The sequence below is a fragment of the Microtus oregoni genome, unplaced genomic scaffold (assembly GCF_018167655.1).
Source record: "Microtus oregoni isolate MIOR12 unplaced genomic scaffold, Mior012 000139F_ref0000186, whole genome shotgun sequence".
Lineage (NCBI taxonomy): Eukaryota > Metazoa > Chordata > Mammalia > Rodentia > Cricetidae > Microtus > Microtus oregoni.
Window position 1 is genome coordinate 216895 of NW_024544789.1, and position 16936 is coordinate 233830.

Genomic DNA, 16936 nt, shown 5'->3' on the forward strand with positions numbered 1-16936 from the left:
CTTTGCTTATATCCGAAGATTGCAACCCTTCAGTCTGGTTCTTTGCTGTGTCCACCACACCAGTGGCGACATTCCCTCTGTGGGAGTCTTGGGCGATTCCAAGTTACCCGTGAGAGTTGGAACCATCTCCTCCCAAGCTCCTGTTAACATCAAAATCTTGTCCCATATCTTAGGTGACCCTAGACCCAAGGATCGCCTAAGATCTTTGGAATATTTACATTATGGATATTGACATTACAGTTCATAACAGCAACAAACTTCCAGGTCTGAAGTAGCAATGATAATCCCATATCTTGGATGCTCTTCTCGCTATCTACAATCATATGTGTTTTCTAGAAGCTCTTGAATTAACATTGACCAGATTCTCCAGCAGAATCCCTATCTGTGTCAGCCTTATGAAAATCTATGATTCAGATAATCAAATCTGAGAGTTGATATTCCTCCTCAAGGCACCGGCTGCAGAGCAGACTGTCATCTTAGCAGCATGAGGTAAACATTCTCTTTGTATGTCTCCATCATAGCTCTGTAGTGACCAGGCGCACTGTCAATCACTGGCACTGTTTTGGAAGGAATCTTTGTTTTTCCTTAGCATTAGGTCTCAACAATGGACTCCCATGTTATATATAGATGTGCCTGGCTCCATCGACAGAGCACAGGTGAAGGAGTTTCAGGCTCTTGGCAATTCAGAACTCTAAATGACCCTGGCTTAGACTTCACATCTAAGCCCTTAAGAGGTCTAAACCCTTAATGAGACAGCCCATTCTCTGAAGCTCTGAAGCCAGGAACCAACTTCTCTGTAGCTGTGACAGTCTTCCATGGGGTCGCCTGTTTTGTTGGGCTCTCTGGTCCACATGGAGGATTGGGTGTGGGGTGCAGCTGTCTTTGAGGGTTATCTCTGGTCCATCTTCTGGATGACTTACTCCATTTTCCCCATCACCCGATGCGTGTCCTCGCTCTGCATATATCCCATGAGCCACTGCAAGCTTCTGCAACTTCCTCACCTTTCAACTTTGCCAGAGTTAAGGGTTGCAGCATCAGTCTGGGTTAGGTCATGGCCTCAGGCAACACCATTGCTTAGTTGGGCTTCCCTCTGGACCACTCAGAAAATGGCTCCCTGACAATTAGAGGGCTGCTAGCTTTCTTAGCATTTGTGTGTTTACTGGACCAGCACCTTCTTTCTTATAAAAAGATTTATTTTTATTATTTTAAATTAAGTGTCTGGGTGCGGGTATGTGCCCATCAGTGCAGGCACCTGAGGAGGCCAGAGGCATAGGATTCCCTGAAGCTGTAAAAGTTACAGGTAGTTGTGAGCCACCGTAGGCGGGTGCTGGGGATTAAACTTGGGTCCTTTACAAGAACTGGAGGAGTACTTAAGCACTGAGCCATCTTTCCAGGCCTGGAGTAGCTCTTTTAATTCCCCTCCAGGCCTCTCCTTTGCCTTCACAACCTGTTTATCTGTTGCAAGAAGCTTGGCTCTCAGGCCATTCAGCTCTCAGCATGCTTTTCTGGCTGAGTGATGTTTTTGCTTTTGATTCAAAATAGTATCCTTACACTGTGCTTTGCTCTCACACTAAGGGGCCACTGTAGAGTTATTGTTCCAATTTCAGTGTTTTATCTCCAGGGACGGGGAGGCCAGAGAAAGAGAGAGCAATGGCCAGATGGTGGAGCAGCCAGAACATACGTGGCATTCATTATATCAAAAGCATCACCTTAAGGTTTGTGGCACCTCAAACAGTTAAGCCATAACATCAAAGGTCACTGATCGTGGGCCATCATAACATAATAAGGTTTGAAATTACCCTAGGAATTACCAAAACATGAGAGACACAAACTGAGCCTGTGTTGTTTGATGGATATGCTCTGTGAAGGGTGGTCACAAGCCTTGCATTGTGAAAAGACACTTCTGCTCAGCACAGCGGAAGGAACCTGCTGCAGAAAATGAAGCCTCCCCCCTACAATTAGGGACTCTGAAAACTTCATGATAACCTTACAAGCCAGAAATCACCATTGTTTTTCACCCTGTAAGGAAAAAAAATAGCAATGGTTTCATCTTGACTTGATGTGTTTTAAAAAAAATTCACTGCTGGCCTGCTGGCCTGCGGAGACAGTTCGGAAGATAAGGTGTTTTCTGAATTATCATGGTGACTAGAGTTTGGATTCTTAGAACCTAAATAAGCAGGCTATGGTAGCTTACGCTTTAACCCAGCACCCCTGTGGGGAGCATACGCCTTTACCCAGTACACTTGTGGGTAGATGGGAGGTAGAGACAGGTATCCATGGTAGTAAACAACTGAGACCCTGACTCAGACATGGTGGAAGGGGAGGACAGGCAGACACCCAGCATTTTCCTCTGACTGCACACGTATGAACCCACAGTCACACATAGGCGCACACATGATTAGCACATCAGTAGAACATTTCCCAATTTGTCACATGTCTCTATTCTGGGAACTGTGATGCTCATTCACTATTTTCTCTCAGGAAGTTGAAACAATTCTCTCAAACACAGCTCTGACACGTGTGAGCCCCATCATTCACTTCAGACTTATCTCTGGTGGTGATGTGGCTTCTCATTTGACTACAGAAGGTTCTGTATTTTCTTTCTGCCTCGACCTTGGACACCAAGCCTTTCCCAACTCCTACACTGCATCCGTATTCACTTGCAGTTTATTTTATGGGAAAATAGGTAAACAGAGCTTGCTTTTATCCATCAGTCCATCCATCCATCAATCCATCCATCCATCCATCCATCCATCCATCCATCCATCCATCCACCAATCTATCTACCTATCCACCCCACCCCACCCACCTTTCTGTGTATGTGGTGTGTGCAAGTGTGTATGCATGCTTGCATGGGTGTGAAGACAAGCTGATGTAAGATGTGGTCCTCAGTTGCTTGCCACTGTATTTATTGTGGCAGGGTCTCTCACTGAACCTGAAACTTGTTCTGCTTGTCTAGCTAGCTGGTGACTACAGGTGGACCACTGCACCTGCCCCACATTTGTGTGGATGCTGGGTATCTGAATTTCAGTTCTCATGCTTGTATAGCAACTGATTTGCCTACCCAGCCATCTTCTCATCCTCTTTATGACGTATTTCAATTGCAGGTAGGGTGTGTCTTTCATTGTTCACGGAAACTTTAAAATCATTTTGTTAGGTTATACTTTGAGTAGAATTATTTTAAATTTAGAGAATATTTTTGGTGAAAGGACATTTGTGATATGGAATCTCTTTATTCTGGAATCTTTCTAATCTGGACACTGGTGCCCATTCCTCCCTCCCTCCCTCTCTCCTTCCCTCCCTCCCTCTCTCCTTCCCTCCCTCCTCTCTCCTTCCCTTCCTCTCTCCCTCCCTCCCTCTCTCTCTGTGTATGCACATGCGTTTGCAGGCGTGTATGCATCTGGAGACCAGAGGTCAAGCTTCAGTGCATTCCTCATGAACACTGTCAACTTTAAGTTGAGACAGGGTCTCTCACTGGCCTGAAGTTCACCAAGTAAGCTAGGCTGGATGGCCATCAAGCCCCAGGGATCTACCATCTCTGCCACCTCAAGGCTGAGATGACAGGCTCACAGTACCACCTTCAGAGTTCTCACAAGGCTGAGATTACAGGAACACACTACCACCTTCGGTGATTCCACATGGCTCTGGGGATGGAACCCAGACCTGACCAGCAGCGCAGCCATCTCCCCAAACCCCACTCATGTGTTTTCTGAGTCCTTCTTTGTGTCCTCATCATTTGTGTCCTCTGCTTATTTTTACTTAGTCACGCCATTGGTCCTATTAGAAGCAGGATCGTTTTCTTACATTTTTAAGTTGTTCTGTAGACAATGGAAAAACTACCTATCTGATTAAAAACTACCTGGACTCTAGACTCACTACATGTTCCTATCAATTGTGACCTCTGACTTAGCCAACACAGCGACTCCCCCATGATCGGCTTCTCTTTTCACTGAACAGCAGCTCCTGCTGGCCAGCCTCTCAGGCCTTCCACTTAACCCGATGTGTTGTAGAACCCATGCTCCGCTCTCAATAGCACCTGCCTCTGTATCATCTCTGCCAAGCTGATTGCTAATGAATTCCTCACTGGTCCTCTGCTTCCCCTCCTGTGCCCAGCTCCCCCTCTCTCTGAACACAGCAATCTTGAACATCTACACTGATTACCTGGAGTGGCCTTAGTTTGGCCTGCCCCACTCCCATCCCCCGTCTGTCTTATGGATCCTTCCCTCTTTCTCATTTTGCTTCTGCCGCTCTGCCTTTATCTCTGTCTACTGCACTCAAGGTTTTCTTGCATCAGTTTTTGCATAGGCTGCTCTCTTGGTATGCACTGACATTTTTCGGTTGGGAGAAGGAGAGTGGGAGAGAGGAGGGAATGTGAGGGGGAGAGAGTGGAGTACTATATACATGCAAGTATACTTTAAAATTCATTTTTATTTTATTTTATGTGTATGAATGTGTTGCTAGCATATATGTCTGTACACCACATGCATGCCTTGTGCCCATGGAATCAGAAGAGGACATTGGATCTCTGAGACTGGATTTATGGGTGGTTGTGAGCCATCATGTGGATGTTGGGAATTCAATGTGGATCTTCTGCAAGAGCAGGAAGCGCTCCTAATCACCACCTCTCTAGACCCAAGTATGCTTTTTTTTTTTAAATCAAATTTTTATACGATTAATTGGAAATCTTTCCACTTTGTTCAGCTCTTTCAGTTTAGGTAAAAAATGATTGATTTTAGTCAGTTCTGTCAGTTTAAGTAAAAATGATTGATTCTTTTGAACTGCTAAGCTTATTATGACTCCCTAAGGAGCACACACAATCCCGCTCCCCTAAAGCTCCTTTGAAGGTGGAAAGCTGCGAGCTGTGGGCAGAGCTCAGCCACCACACGGGCAGGTGCCAGACCAGAAGTTGGTCACTCCACATCCAGTCCCAGCAGTAGTGAAGACAGGGATTGAGCTCCTGACCCCCCAATTCCAGTGGGTATTGATCACAGCCCAGCCTGTGTCAGAGGTCAGCAATTGTGGCATCGGGGCCAAACATGATGCACCCCATCTTGAATGACTCAGTTAAGAATGACCTGAAGCCCACTATGCAGTCCAGACTGGCCTCGAACTCTGAATCCTCCTGCCTTTGCCTCCTCCGTGCTGGCGTGTTAGGTATAGGCGCAACCACATCTGGGTTTTGTTTGTTTGTTTGTTTGTTTGTTTGTTTTTACATCTTAAATGACTAGGGAAACCCTCAAAAGGATACTTTGTGATATATGTATTATATGAAGTTTATATTTTAGTGTGTATAAATAAAAATAGGACCAGTGCTGCCCCATGGGTTTATGTCTCTATTATTGCTTAGTTGCCATGGGGAACGTAGAGCCCACAGACTATAAAATATTTATTTTTTATTAATTAATTTTTTAGGGAATAAAGCAATGACATTTTATGTGTCATTGTACTTGGCTCAGATATGTCCCTTCATTACTCTCCCTTTCCTTCTGCCACGTCCCACTATAAAATAGAGGAGCTCATATCTGGCCCCTTGCAGAGGGGATAAAGCACCTCTTTCACAAATATGAGGATCTGGTTCAATCTCCAGCACCCATGGGGAAAATGGAGCATGGTGATACAAGACTGCAATTCCAGCTCTGGGGAAGCAGACAAGTAGACCCTTGGTGCTTGCCAGTGAGCAGGCAAACTGCTCAGGTCCAGTGTAGTGAGAGACCTTGTTTCAAAATATAAAGGAAAAAAATAAAATGGAGAGAAATTGAAGGAGCGAGCCAGTGAGGACCTTTGGCTTCTACATGCACACATATGCACACACTCACACATACGGAAAAGAACTGGCTGGTTAAATATAGTGAAGGCTGTGGCAGCAGAGGCCCTCTAGGTGTCTGCAGCAGGGATGTCTGCCAATAAGGTAGCAAGGGAGTCTGGGGGACACTGAGGGCCATACCATTTACCATCTAAGGAAATCAATGAGGAGAAAGAAGTAGTTCATCTGAGTCCTGTTTGCCTGTCTCCTCCTTCAGCCATCAGGAAGGAGGCTTGACCAAGGTCAGCCCAAAGTGGAGAGAGTGGGGACAGAGCTGGGCAGAAGCAGGCCTGTACCCTCTGCATTTTATGGCAGCTTTGGTGCCCACTCCTGTCCACTCTCCAGATCACTCAGACACGACAGATGGGCTGTGGCAATTTCTTCCATGGATTTCTTCATTGGCACAAATCAGGAATTCAGGCACTCACTGTCAGTCATCAGAGTGCACATCAGGACACACGCACCTCTGTCACTCAACAGAGGGGCCTCTTAGCACTACTGGGGCTTTCAGCACTCAGTGCCAGGCGTGGATTTTACCAGAAGGGAACTGCTCAGCTCTGTAGGCAGACCATCCTGGCCACTCAGAGCCTGCTGCAGCTGCTTAAGAGAGGCTCTTTCTGAGGTATGGCATGCAATTAACACCCTCCATGACGCTGCCAACCTGGAGAGTGGTCTCTTTCTTCTTCTCCAAGACCCTTTAAATGAGCACCAGTAAATTAAATCACCAAAGTGACATCAGGTTTCTAATGGGGTTGTCCATTTCCTCTCACAGGCAAGGTTGCTGGGCATCACTGTTTGCAGTAATGCCATCCAGGAAACAAGCAGGTAGCCTCACTCTTCACACGTGGTTCCCAGACCTCTGCCCCATGGGTGAGGTGGAAGGCAGGCAGGGTCAGGTTCTGGAGCCTGTCCCCAAGACACTTAAAGTAGGAGGGAGATGGGACTCACATAGAGAGGGAGACTTCAGATAGAAGGGATATTTGGAGCCCTGTGCTGTGATCTATACTCATCAGGAGAGTGGAGTTAAGAAGAGGAGCCTAGTTTTAGGCTCCTCTGATTTAACAAGATGCCCAGGGAAAGCATAAGCCTTAACATCAGACAGACCTAGGTTAAAATTACAGCCCATGTCCCTGGATGTGTGCCTTTGAACACTTTCTAGCACTGCCCTGAGTCCTAAACCAGGCTTCTGGGAAATCCCTGAGGGTCAGAAAGCACAAGGGCTGGCACAAGGAGCCTGAGTCAGGCAGGTCCCACAGAGCAGTGCTTTCGCATGGGACCTGTCCACAACACTCAACTGTGCAGCGCTTTGAGTTGGGTTAGGATAGGGGACTAGCAAAGAATTCCAACTGTTTTTTGTTTTGTTGAGATAGGGTCTCACTAGGTAGCTCAGGCTGTCTTGGACCCCAACTCAGAGAGATTAACCTGCCTCTGTCTCTTGAGTGCTAAAGGTGTTCACTGTTACACCTGGCTTGTTTTGTGTGGTCTTTAATCCAGCTGTTTGTAGGCTCACAGGGAGCATCAAGCTTAAGACAGTGAAGACAGTGCTGTATGTATCTGGCCATGTATCTAGGAGGGCGAACAGGAAGTAGGCACCAGCTCTTGATGGAGAAACGAGAAGTAAAGAGAGGAGAGAAGCTAAGTGCTGCAGGTTTGTACACACCAGTAGGACCATGGGTCTTTCTCCTTAATACACACATGGCTTTCTACACCTCTTGGCTCCACACCCACAGATTCACCCACATACACATCCAAAGTGCTTTAAATAAAACTGTGTCTGTAGGGGTTGGAAAGATGGCTTAGTGGTTAGGAGTGCCTGCTGCTCTTGCAGAGGATCCAGACTCAGTTTTGAGCACTTATACGGTGGTACAACCATTTGTAATTCCAGTTCTCGGGGATCTGATAACCTCTTCTGACCTCCTCTGGCACTGCACATACATGACATACATACATACATGCAGGAAAAAATACCCAGACACATAAAGTAAATACACGTTTAAAAATTGTGTCTGTAGTGAATATGTACAGACTTTCTTGCCATTGTTCCTAAACATTATATCATAATAACTATTTGCATAACTTTCTCTTGGTCCTGGTTATTATAGGTCATCAGTGATGATTTAAAATATACAGGAGGGCTGGGGGTGGTGGCGCAGGTCTTTAATCCCAGCACTCAGGAGGCAGGTGGGTCTCTGTGAGTTCGAGGCCAGCCTGGTCTACAAGAGCTAGTTCCAGGACAGGCTTCAAAGCTACAGAGAAACCCTGTCTTGAAAAACAAAACAAAACAACCAAACAAAAATATGCAGGAGGATGTGAGGGTTATATGCAAATTCTAGGCTATATTACATAAGGGGCTGGGTATGTGCAGTCTGCAGGGGTCCTGGAACCAGTCCGTCATGATTACTGAAGGACAGTTATAGCGAACTAATACTGTAAGTTATATTGATTAATTTTCAACATCAATTGAACTTTACCTTCCTCAAATGAATCCTACTTAGGTTCTATTATTCCTTTTCTATACTACTGGGTTCAGTTTGATATATTGCATCCACATTCATGAGAGATACTGGTCTCTGGTTTTCTTTTCTAGTTATGTCTTTCCTTGGTTTTTATATATAAAAAAGCTGCTTTTACAATGGGAATGTTTCTAACACAGATATGAAGCTGCTTTCTTTCAGGCTCTATTATTATGAGCACTTGGGATATCCTTGACTAAATGCTTAACACAAGCCAAGTCCATTTCTGTCTCTCTTGGCCATGGTCTCATGATGATGTAGCTCAACCAGTTTTGAATGCTTGGGTTACTGGTGTGGGCCACCATCTCTATAGTATGAGCATTCAGCCAAAAATTTCAGGTTAAAAGAATTCTATTGAAGTTTGAGAAGTGACCCATATCATTATTCCAAGCACTTCAGGCAGAGGCAGCCCAATCTCTGTCAGTTCAAGGAGTTCAAGTTTGAGGCCACCCAGAGCTACATAGTGAAGTTGCCAATAAAACCATGGAAAGATAAATAAAAGCAAAAAGGCAGAATTATCTCTTAGTGATAAAGTTAAACAGTACCCAAAGTTTGCAATCATGGCCTAACCTGTTAGCGAAATACAAATATCGCAGAATTACGACTGTTGCCTTGTCCCCAACAAGGGCTTAGTGATTCAGCTCCTTAAAGGTCTCATGAGGCCAGAGGCCATTTCCTTCCTCTTGCCCACATCTCTGTTTCTCTGTCTCACCCTCTGCAGCTCAAATGTCCCATCTACATACATTGTGCCAGTCCTGCTCCACGCACTGACTCTGGGCCACTTCGGACCACTCTCCTGCCTGGGCACCAGACCCACATCTTGCTGCCTCTCTCATCACCTCATGGTGTCCCATAGGCCTTTAGAACTTGTCACACTCCTTTGGCAGAAGTGGCAGGTACAGAGAAATTGACCCGTGTCCCAAGAATCCATGCAGAGAACCCAGATGAGGGTTTGATCTGTTAGTAACATAACAGAACAAAGATTCGGAAAGAAAACACAGCTACATGAACCCACGGCATCACAAGCGAACGGCCTTACTCCTAGTGACAACCATCCCAGAGCAACTGTCTAGTTCTGGGTCTTCTTTTCTGTTGCTTTTATCTAGTTTACACAATTTTGCCCATCACAGGAAAGTATACTCAAATTGTCTTCTAAGAAAACTAGTTCTAGGATGAGGCTGATGAAAAGTGTATAGTCTTCTGAAAGGCTGCAGACCCTGCACGAGGGCCGAGAGCCTGCATGTGGGAAAGAAACTATTTCCATTAAGTGAGGGGTGCAGGGTCCACAGCAGAGCTCTGGCAGTTGAGAACTGAAGTCTGAACCTGGTCTTCAGGTCACTGGGGTGGCACCAGGGTAAAGAGCATGCTTCATCGAACCTCTGATACCCTTATCTGAGCTATGGTTTGTTCCTGACAAAACTCTCTGATGGTACAGGAAAGTGGGATGTCTGAGGGGTGTGGCCTAGTGGGACTGACTTGGTCCGGGACACTCTTAGGAAGGGGTTGGGAATGGCTTTGCACTGGGTCTTACAGGCAAAAGTGTTGACAGAGGTTTCTGCCCAGTCCTGCAGCCATTCAGTCCCAAAGAAACACACAGAGGTCTACATTAATTATAAACTGGTTGACCTATTTATTAGCTCAAGCTTCTTATTAATTGTTATATCTTACATCTTAACCCATAATTCTTGCCTGTGTTAGCTACGTGGCTTGTACCTTTTATCAGCAAGGCATTCTCATTTTGGTTCTTCTTGGTCTGGGTGAGCTTTCCCTCTTCCCAGAATTCTCCTGTTCTCATCACCCTGCCCCTACTTCCTGCCTGGTCACCCCACCTATACTTCTGCCTGGCTACTGGCCAATCAGCATTTTATTAAAGTATAAGTGACAAATCTTTACAAAATACAGAACCATTGTCCCATAGCATAGGAGTGGGTTGGTTCTGGGGAGAGGGGGTTTGCTGTACGAGTGAAGTGAACCCCTCCTTCCTCTCTTGTTTCCTTGTTTACCACGGGATGCCTCTCCTTCAGGAGCTTCTGTCCAGCAAGGCTCTGATACAAGAGCCTCTCAGAGGCCACAGTTGCTGCTAAGTTCCTAAACTTCCCAAACAGGAGTGCAAAGAAGCTGTCTTTTCTTTTCCTGCCTTCATTCCTTCAGTCCTTTCTTTTCTTCAGTGTTGGGGCCTCAACTGAAGATCTCCCACATGTTGGCAAATGTGTTCCATCTGAGCTGTATTTCTAACCATTTTTAACAGTGAGTATTCAGCTTCAGGTATTTCATTATAGCAATTTTATAACTCTTAAATATTGAAAACGGAGTTTCTCAACAGTTGTGGGATTGGTGCTTTGGGAGGGATAGTTTCTGAGCATGTTAGGAAGTATCCATGCCCTTTGTCCATCAGATATCAGTAATAGCCTCCTCAAAACCGTCATTGGTAACTGTCTTACCAGTGTCAAAATGCTTTAGATTTAGACTATGTAGGCCTCAGTTTGTATTCCCCTCTCACACCCTGAAACTGCTTGACCTTATGACCTCAAATTATTTCCTTCCTCTCTGGGCCTCAGTTTCCTCAGTTGTACTTTGGGGGAAACAGATGTGGGTTTGTGTCAGGAGTCAGCTCAACATCTGTTGATCAATTCTTCCGGGCCTCCTCTCCACCTTTGCTGTCCGTCCTGCTTACCTGTTCAGGAAGATGCTGCTGACGTCATCGTGTGTGATGGGAGGCTTCTTGGAGCTGGCCGCCATGCGTAGTGGGCGCAGGAAATTATTGACAAGGATGTGCAGTTGCTGCACGTACTCAGCCTCGGCTTCCAGCATACTGAACACCACCTGGTTCCTCTTGCGCATGCTGTCGGCGTGGGGAGACCGGATGTAGTCCTGGATAACTGTCTTCCACTTCCGCCGGCACAGCCAGCCCCGAAGGAAGCTCTGTACCTGGTAAGACCAGTGGGGGAGGTTTATGTTAGTATCAGTTACTCTTGGTTTTGTGAGCTGTGTGTACCTCAAGGGCAGGGAGTACCGGTTAGTCATCCCTGCTGCTGGGAGCATAGGGAAGCAGAGCTGAGATGTAGAGCAGGCTCTGCTGCCTGTGAGATGCTGAACGTGCTCTTTGGGCCCTCTGAGGCAACTTTTCTACCTGTGAAATAGGGTCAGGGAGCATCACCACAGTATGGATTAGATGGCTTAGAAGTGTGGATTCTAGGGCCTGCTTCAGGCCGCTGCATTTGAACAAGTTCCCTGATTGCTTTAGAAGAGCAAACGGAGGAAAAGAGGACTAGCGTGGGGAGGACTGCTAGGCTGTGCTTGGCATGGTTGCGTCTCGTCTAATGACTCTTCTGAGAGCTCAGAGGTTTCAATTAAAGTTTGTCTGGAGAGGGTAATTATCAAATTGAACAGAACATGGCAAATCTGCTCATCTCCAGCTTTTCCGTGGCTTTGGAGCCCAAGTGCCAGCCTGGAGCCTCTCCCGAATCAGCAGGGAAATGAGTCGGGCACTTGCTCAGTGGCCTTGAAGTTGGCTGAGAGAAGTGGTCTCTGACAAGTGGCAGGAGCTCGGGAAAGGGTCTTCACTCGCTCCCGTGCCTGGACACACACACGGACACACACAGAGAAATACATACAGAGAACACAGACACACATAAACATACATACAACACACATACACACAGAAACAGAGAAACACACACAGATACATGCAGATATATACATACACATACACACAGCCACATACACATAGCCACAGGTCATGCATACACAGACATATAAACATAGACATGTATACACTTACATGACAGATACACATAGACACATAAAGACACACAGATGTACACTGACATACTCATACAAGCACACACATGTGAAGACCCAGATACAAACAGACATACACGCAGTTGCTGTCTAGTTTTATGTCATCTGGATGCAGCTAGAGTCGTCAGAGAGGAGGGCCTCAAATGAGAAAGTGACTCCATAAGATTAGACTGTAGGACATTGTCTTAATTAGTGATTGATGTGGGAGGGCCCAGCCCACTGTGGGTGGTACCACCCCTGGGCTAGTGGTTCTGGGTGCTATAGGGAAGCAGTCTGAGCAACCATGGGGAGCAAGCCAGTAAGCAGTACCCCTTTATGGCCTCTGAATCCAGTTTGCTTCCCTGTTTATGTTCCGTCCTTTGCTTCCTTCACTCAGTGGATTATGAGATGGAAGCAAAATATACCGTTTCCTCCAAAGATGCTTTGGTCATGGTGTTTCAACACAGCAGCAGAAACCCTAGTACACAAATATACACATAAAGGCACAAGTACACACACACACACACACACAAACACACACACACACACACACTTTCCTCAACTGCATAGGTTTCTAATCCAGGGTCATCTACTTCTTGAACTCTTGGGGCTTCTGGGCTGTGCATAAGCTCACGATCGGCTCAGGGAGGGACACAGAGACCGGGCCAGCATACTTTACTTTACCGAAGGACCCTGGCCATGGACAGCAAATACGCCTGCAGTGCAGATTCACCTCCAAGGACAAGGGGTCTTTGGAGAAAAGGGAGTGCTTTAAATCACCAAATCACCAAGAAACAGATATGGGGGTGGATTTGAGCCAGCCCCTAACAAATGCTGCAAGCAGAAAGGGCTGCCCTGAGTTGAGGGGTGCACTGACACGTTCAGGGACAGTAGCAGAGCCAGCTGTCCCTGCCTTGGTGGGACCTGGTGTCAAATCTTCATGTTTGCTGATATGAGACTGACAGCTCCTGTATCCCCATGTGGCTGCCTAGGCAATGGGAGAGGGCAACCTCTTCTGCCTGCGGCTGGCATTGCTAACTGTCCAGGATGTAGTTCAGGCTGTTACACCTCCTGCTTCTCCAGGAGGCCACATGGTCATGCAGCTGAGTGCATGGGCTTGAGAACTGGTGTCAGGGCTTGAATGTCTCCCTGCAAATATTTAGCGGTGTCAGCTTTGACAGGTTACCTGGCCTCTCTGTGTCTCAGCTTCCCCAGATATGAGACAGGGATGATGATCAAATCTTAGAGGCTTTTCCTGAAGATCCACTTAACCTGCCTCAGGCTCCCAGAATAGCATCTGGCACGCAGAAAGTGGCTAATGAATGCTGCAATTTCTATTTTTGAGAAACTAGATATCCAGATTTCCACATGAACTGTTTAGCTCTTAAAGCACTAGCAACAAATATGAACAGGAAAATATACATGGACTGAAAGCCATATGCATTGGGGAGGGCTGGACTTGGCCTGTGGGATATATTTGCAGTTTCTGGTCTGCATGTCATGGTGTCCTTCCTGAAAACCTTACAAAGAAGATCTTCTTTTTTCATTTGCTGTTCTTAGGATGAACCATTTTTTTCTTGTCTTGAGTCTGGTACGATGAAAACATAGCCAGCCCCCTTCCCTGTGTTGTGGCACTATAGGGTGGTCTATGGTATTGTTACTATCCTGGCTACTGGGCAGGTCCCTGACATCTCTTCCCTTGGGAACTCTGTTAGAGCCGAAGTAGAGGCTAGATGTGGGGTCTTATGAAGGCCAGCTCGCTTTTGAGCCCTGCTGGGGAGTGTGTAGTTGTGAGGTGTGTGTGTGTGTGTGTGTGTGTGTGTGTATGCGTGCGTGAGGGACTGAAGAAGGGACAAGCAGATAAGTGATGACGGAAAGATGCCCCAGGTGTCTTGGTGAGGCTGCACAGTACTTGGAAGAAAACTCTTAGAGGGGACTTCCTAGACCTTGGTCCTGGCCCCATCGCCTTTCTTTTCATTGTTTCTATAAAATGGGGCTAGATCACCTTCACTCACAAGGACACCCAGAAAGTATGGCAGGTGTTAAAAGAGGCAAGTGGCTTCTGGGTCCATCTCTGGAACTGAGGTGACTGGGTGAGTGACATGGCATAAGGACACATCGGATGGCAAGTGGGCACTGCCAGCCAGGGACGGTACAGACCTTCTTAATTTTCTTGATGTCACTGTCCTCGTCATTGGGGGTGACAATCTGGGTGGACTGGATGCGGTCTTTGTTCTTGAGCAAGGATGCAATCTGCAACAGAATCACAGGTCAGTAGCGGGCAGGGGACACTGACCAGCAAGCAGCGGCAGCACCTGAAGCCTGCTTCCTCTGCCACAAGAGACAATGGTGCTGTGCGCTGAGACTCCCGTCCCTAGCATTTTGTCAGTGAACCACACAGGTGCCAGATGCCTAGACAGCAGTGAACGCCACACTGGAACAAGTCCACCTTGGAGACCGTGGGGGCCATCGGAATGTGGACAAGCTTCTTCTCGGTGTGAAGTGTTGGCTATAGCTGGATCTGTGTTTCTCTTCTGTGTTTTGTAAACCACAGGCTCCTTTTATTTTTATTGTGGTAAGATATATAGGAAGATAAACATTACCATGTGAATCTTTGGTTTCCATGTATGACGTAGAACATGTGTGTGGTATGTGCATGTGTGTGCAGGAGGATGTGCACTTGTATGCTCCTAAAAATAGAGGCCTGAGGTCTTTCCTTGGTTGCTCTCCATCTTTAATTTTTGAAACAAGGTCTATCATTGACAGTGAAGCTCATAAATTTAGTTAGGATGGGTTGCCCATGAATTTCATCCATCTTCACCTAAGGCGGGGATTACAGGCATGTCTCACCATGCTTAACTTTTGACTTGGGTTCTACAGATCTGAACTCAGGTCCCTGTGCTTGAGTAGCAAGAACTTTACTGACTGAGCCATTAATTATTTTTAAACAAGAGTTTATTTATGTATACACACACACACACACACAGACAGACAGACAGACACACACACACACAAATGTGTAGATCAGAGGACAACTTTCAGGGTCCAGTCTCTCCTCCCACCACGTGGGTTCCAGGATGGAACTCACATCGTCAGACTTGGAGGCAAGTGCCTTTACCTGCTGCACCATCTAACTGCCCTCCCCAGTGAATCGTTGTTGAGAGGCTCCCCGTCTGTTTGTAACGTGCAGCCTACATCACCGCCCCTCCCTGGGGTCTTCAGGTGGAAACCCTGTGTCCATTGCACAGGAAGTCCCTCCTCCTCCAGCTGCTGTGCTGCTTTCCATGGCTGTGACTTTGACACCAGGCAGCTCATGTGGAGTTACTTGGTATTTTGTTTAGCATTGCTCCCTCAGGGTTCATTTATTTTGTAGCCTGTGTCAGAATTTTTTTTCACACATATTATCATCCCTAGTTTTCATATATCCCCTTCCTCCTGTCCTTCCATGATTCTCCACCCCTTCAGGCTGTTTCTCTTCCTTCTCCTAGACAGTCCCCTCTCTGCCTTTTGTATCCATCACTCATGTTCCTTCCAATTTCTTAAGATCTCATCTTCCCCTCTTTATGGCTGATTAAAGTTCCACGTGTGCTTTGTACCTTTTCCTTATGCATTCATCTGCTGCTTTCAGGTCCTAGCTATTGTGAACAGAGCAGCAGTGAACATGTATGTACACGGATCTCTGTGGTAGGCAACACTCATCTACTTACAGACACTGGGCTGTCCTTTGTCTGTTCAACAAAAACACGTGGGAGGATAAATCAGATCAGAGCTGGTGGTTCAGAGTTCGGCTCTGTTGGTTGGTCTCCTCCCTGGGTTACCCTGAAGTACTTCTTGGTATCAAAGTCCTCTTTGGAGCTTAACTACTTGCCCTGAAAGCTACGGTAGCCTCTAGAATATCTAAAATAACTTTCATTTGTCTTATTTGGGGATCATAGAGGATCAAGACCAAGACCCAGGGCTGGTGCCCAGGAGCCGGATGCCATAAATGTGTCTGAAACTGTCCCAGAGGACAGGCCAGCTATCATTTTGTACTGGCGTTCACATATTAAAAAGAAAGAACTTTCTATTGAAGAAAAGCCGCCCGTTTTCGCTCCCTGCTTTGCTGAGAGTTCTGTGGAGTAGCTAGAGTGGTCTCATTCATTACAGCTCCTGGTGGCTAGCACAGGACCCAGCATGCAACGGGCCCTTGTTAGCTGGAAAAATAAGTGTATTAAAAACCGATCAGAGCAACAGTGACCTCCAAACCCCCAACCACAGGAAGCTGCAGCAATCACCGAGCCCAGCACATCTAAAGGCAGAAGCTCAGGGAATTCTCTAAACACAGCTGCCGGCAGGCTGCACCCACCTCAGAACGTGAGGCCGTGTGCCCTCAAGGCTACTTGCTGAACCTCTGGATGAATGGCTCTCAGAAATGAACCATTGAAGCCTTTGAAAGTGGAGTGAGCAGTTGCAAGCTCTTGACTCCTAGGCTGCTAAAATTACTCTGGCTGGCCTTCACTTGAAGAGTGTCTGAAAACATCTAACTAGAATGTTCAGTGGAGAAATCTGTTTGCCTGTTCACTCCTTTTTCCCCCCCTCTGAAATACTTCCTTATATTTTCTCCTTCATCCTTAAGTTTAGAACACTTACATGTTGAAATAAAAGGTCAATATTTTGTCATCTAGTCTAAAAGGCTTATGGTACAGTCACACACACAGACACACACACACACGAGGCACACAAACATGACACAAGCATAGAGCTCTTGGTGAGCTCACAGGCTTCTGCTGCTGGGTCAACACCCCCCCCCCCCCCCTTGGCCTGCAGGTCTTTATCTTCATGCCATCTGGCTTTCTTCGCC

At 46.6% G+C, this 16936-nt stretch overlaps 1 protein-coding gene across 1 annotated transcript in view; it reads right to left on the minus strand.

Moving 5' to 3' along the window:
• Rasgrf1 (Ras protein specific guanine nucleotide releasing factor 1) overlaps positions 1-16936 on the minus strand; it is a 108681-nt gene that overhangs the window by 59583 nt on the left and 32162 nt on the right. The window contains exons 4-5 of the mRNA XM_041646654.1: positions 14257-14349; positions 10991-11244 (exon numbers count right to left, since the gene is read on the minus strand). Of these exons, the coding sequence (XP_041502588.1) occupies positions 10991-11244; positions 14257-14349 (347 nt within the window). The remainder of the gene's footprint in view (positions 1-10990; positions 11245-14256; positions 14350-16936) is intronic.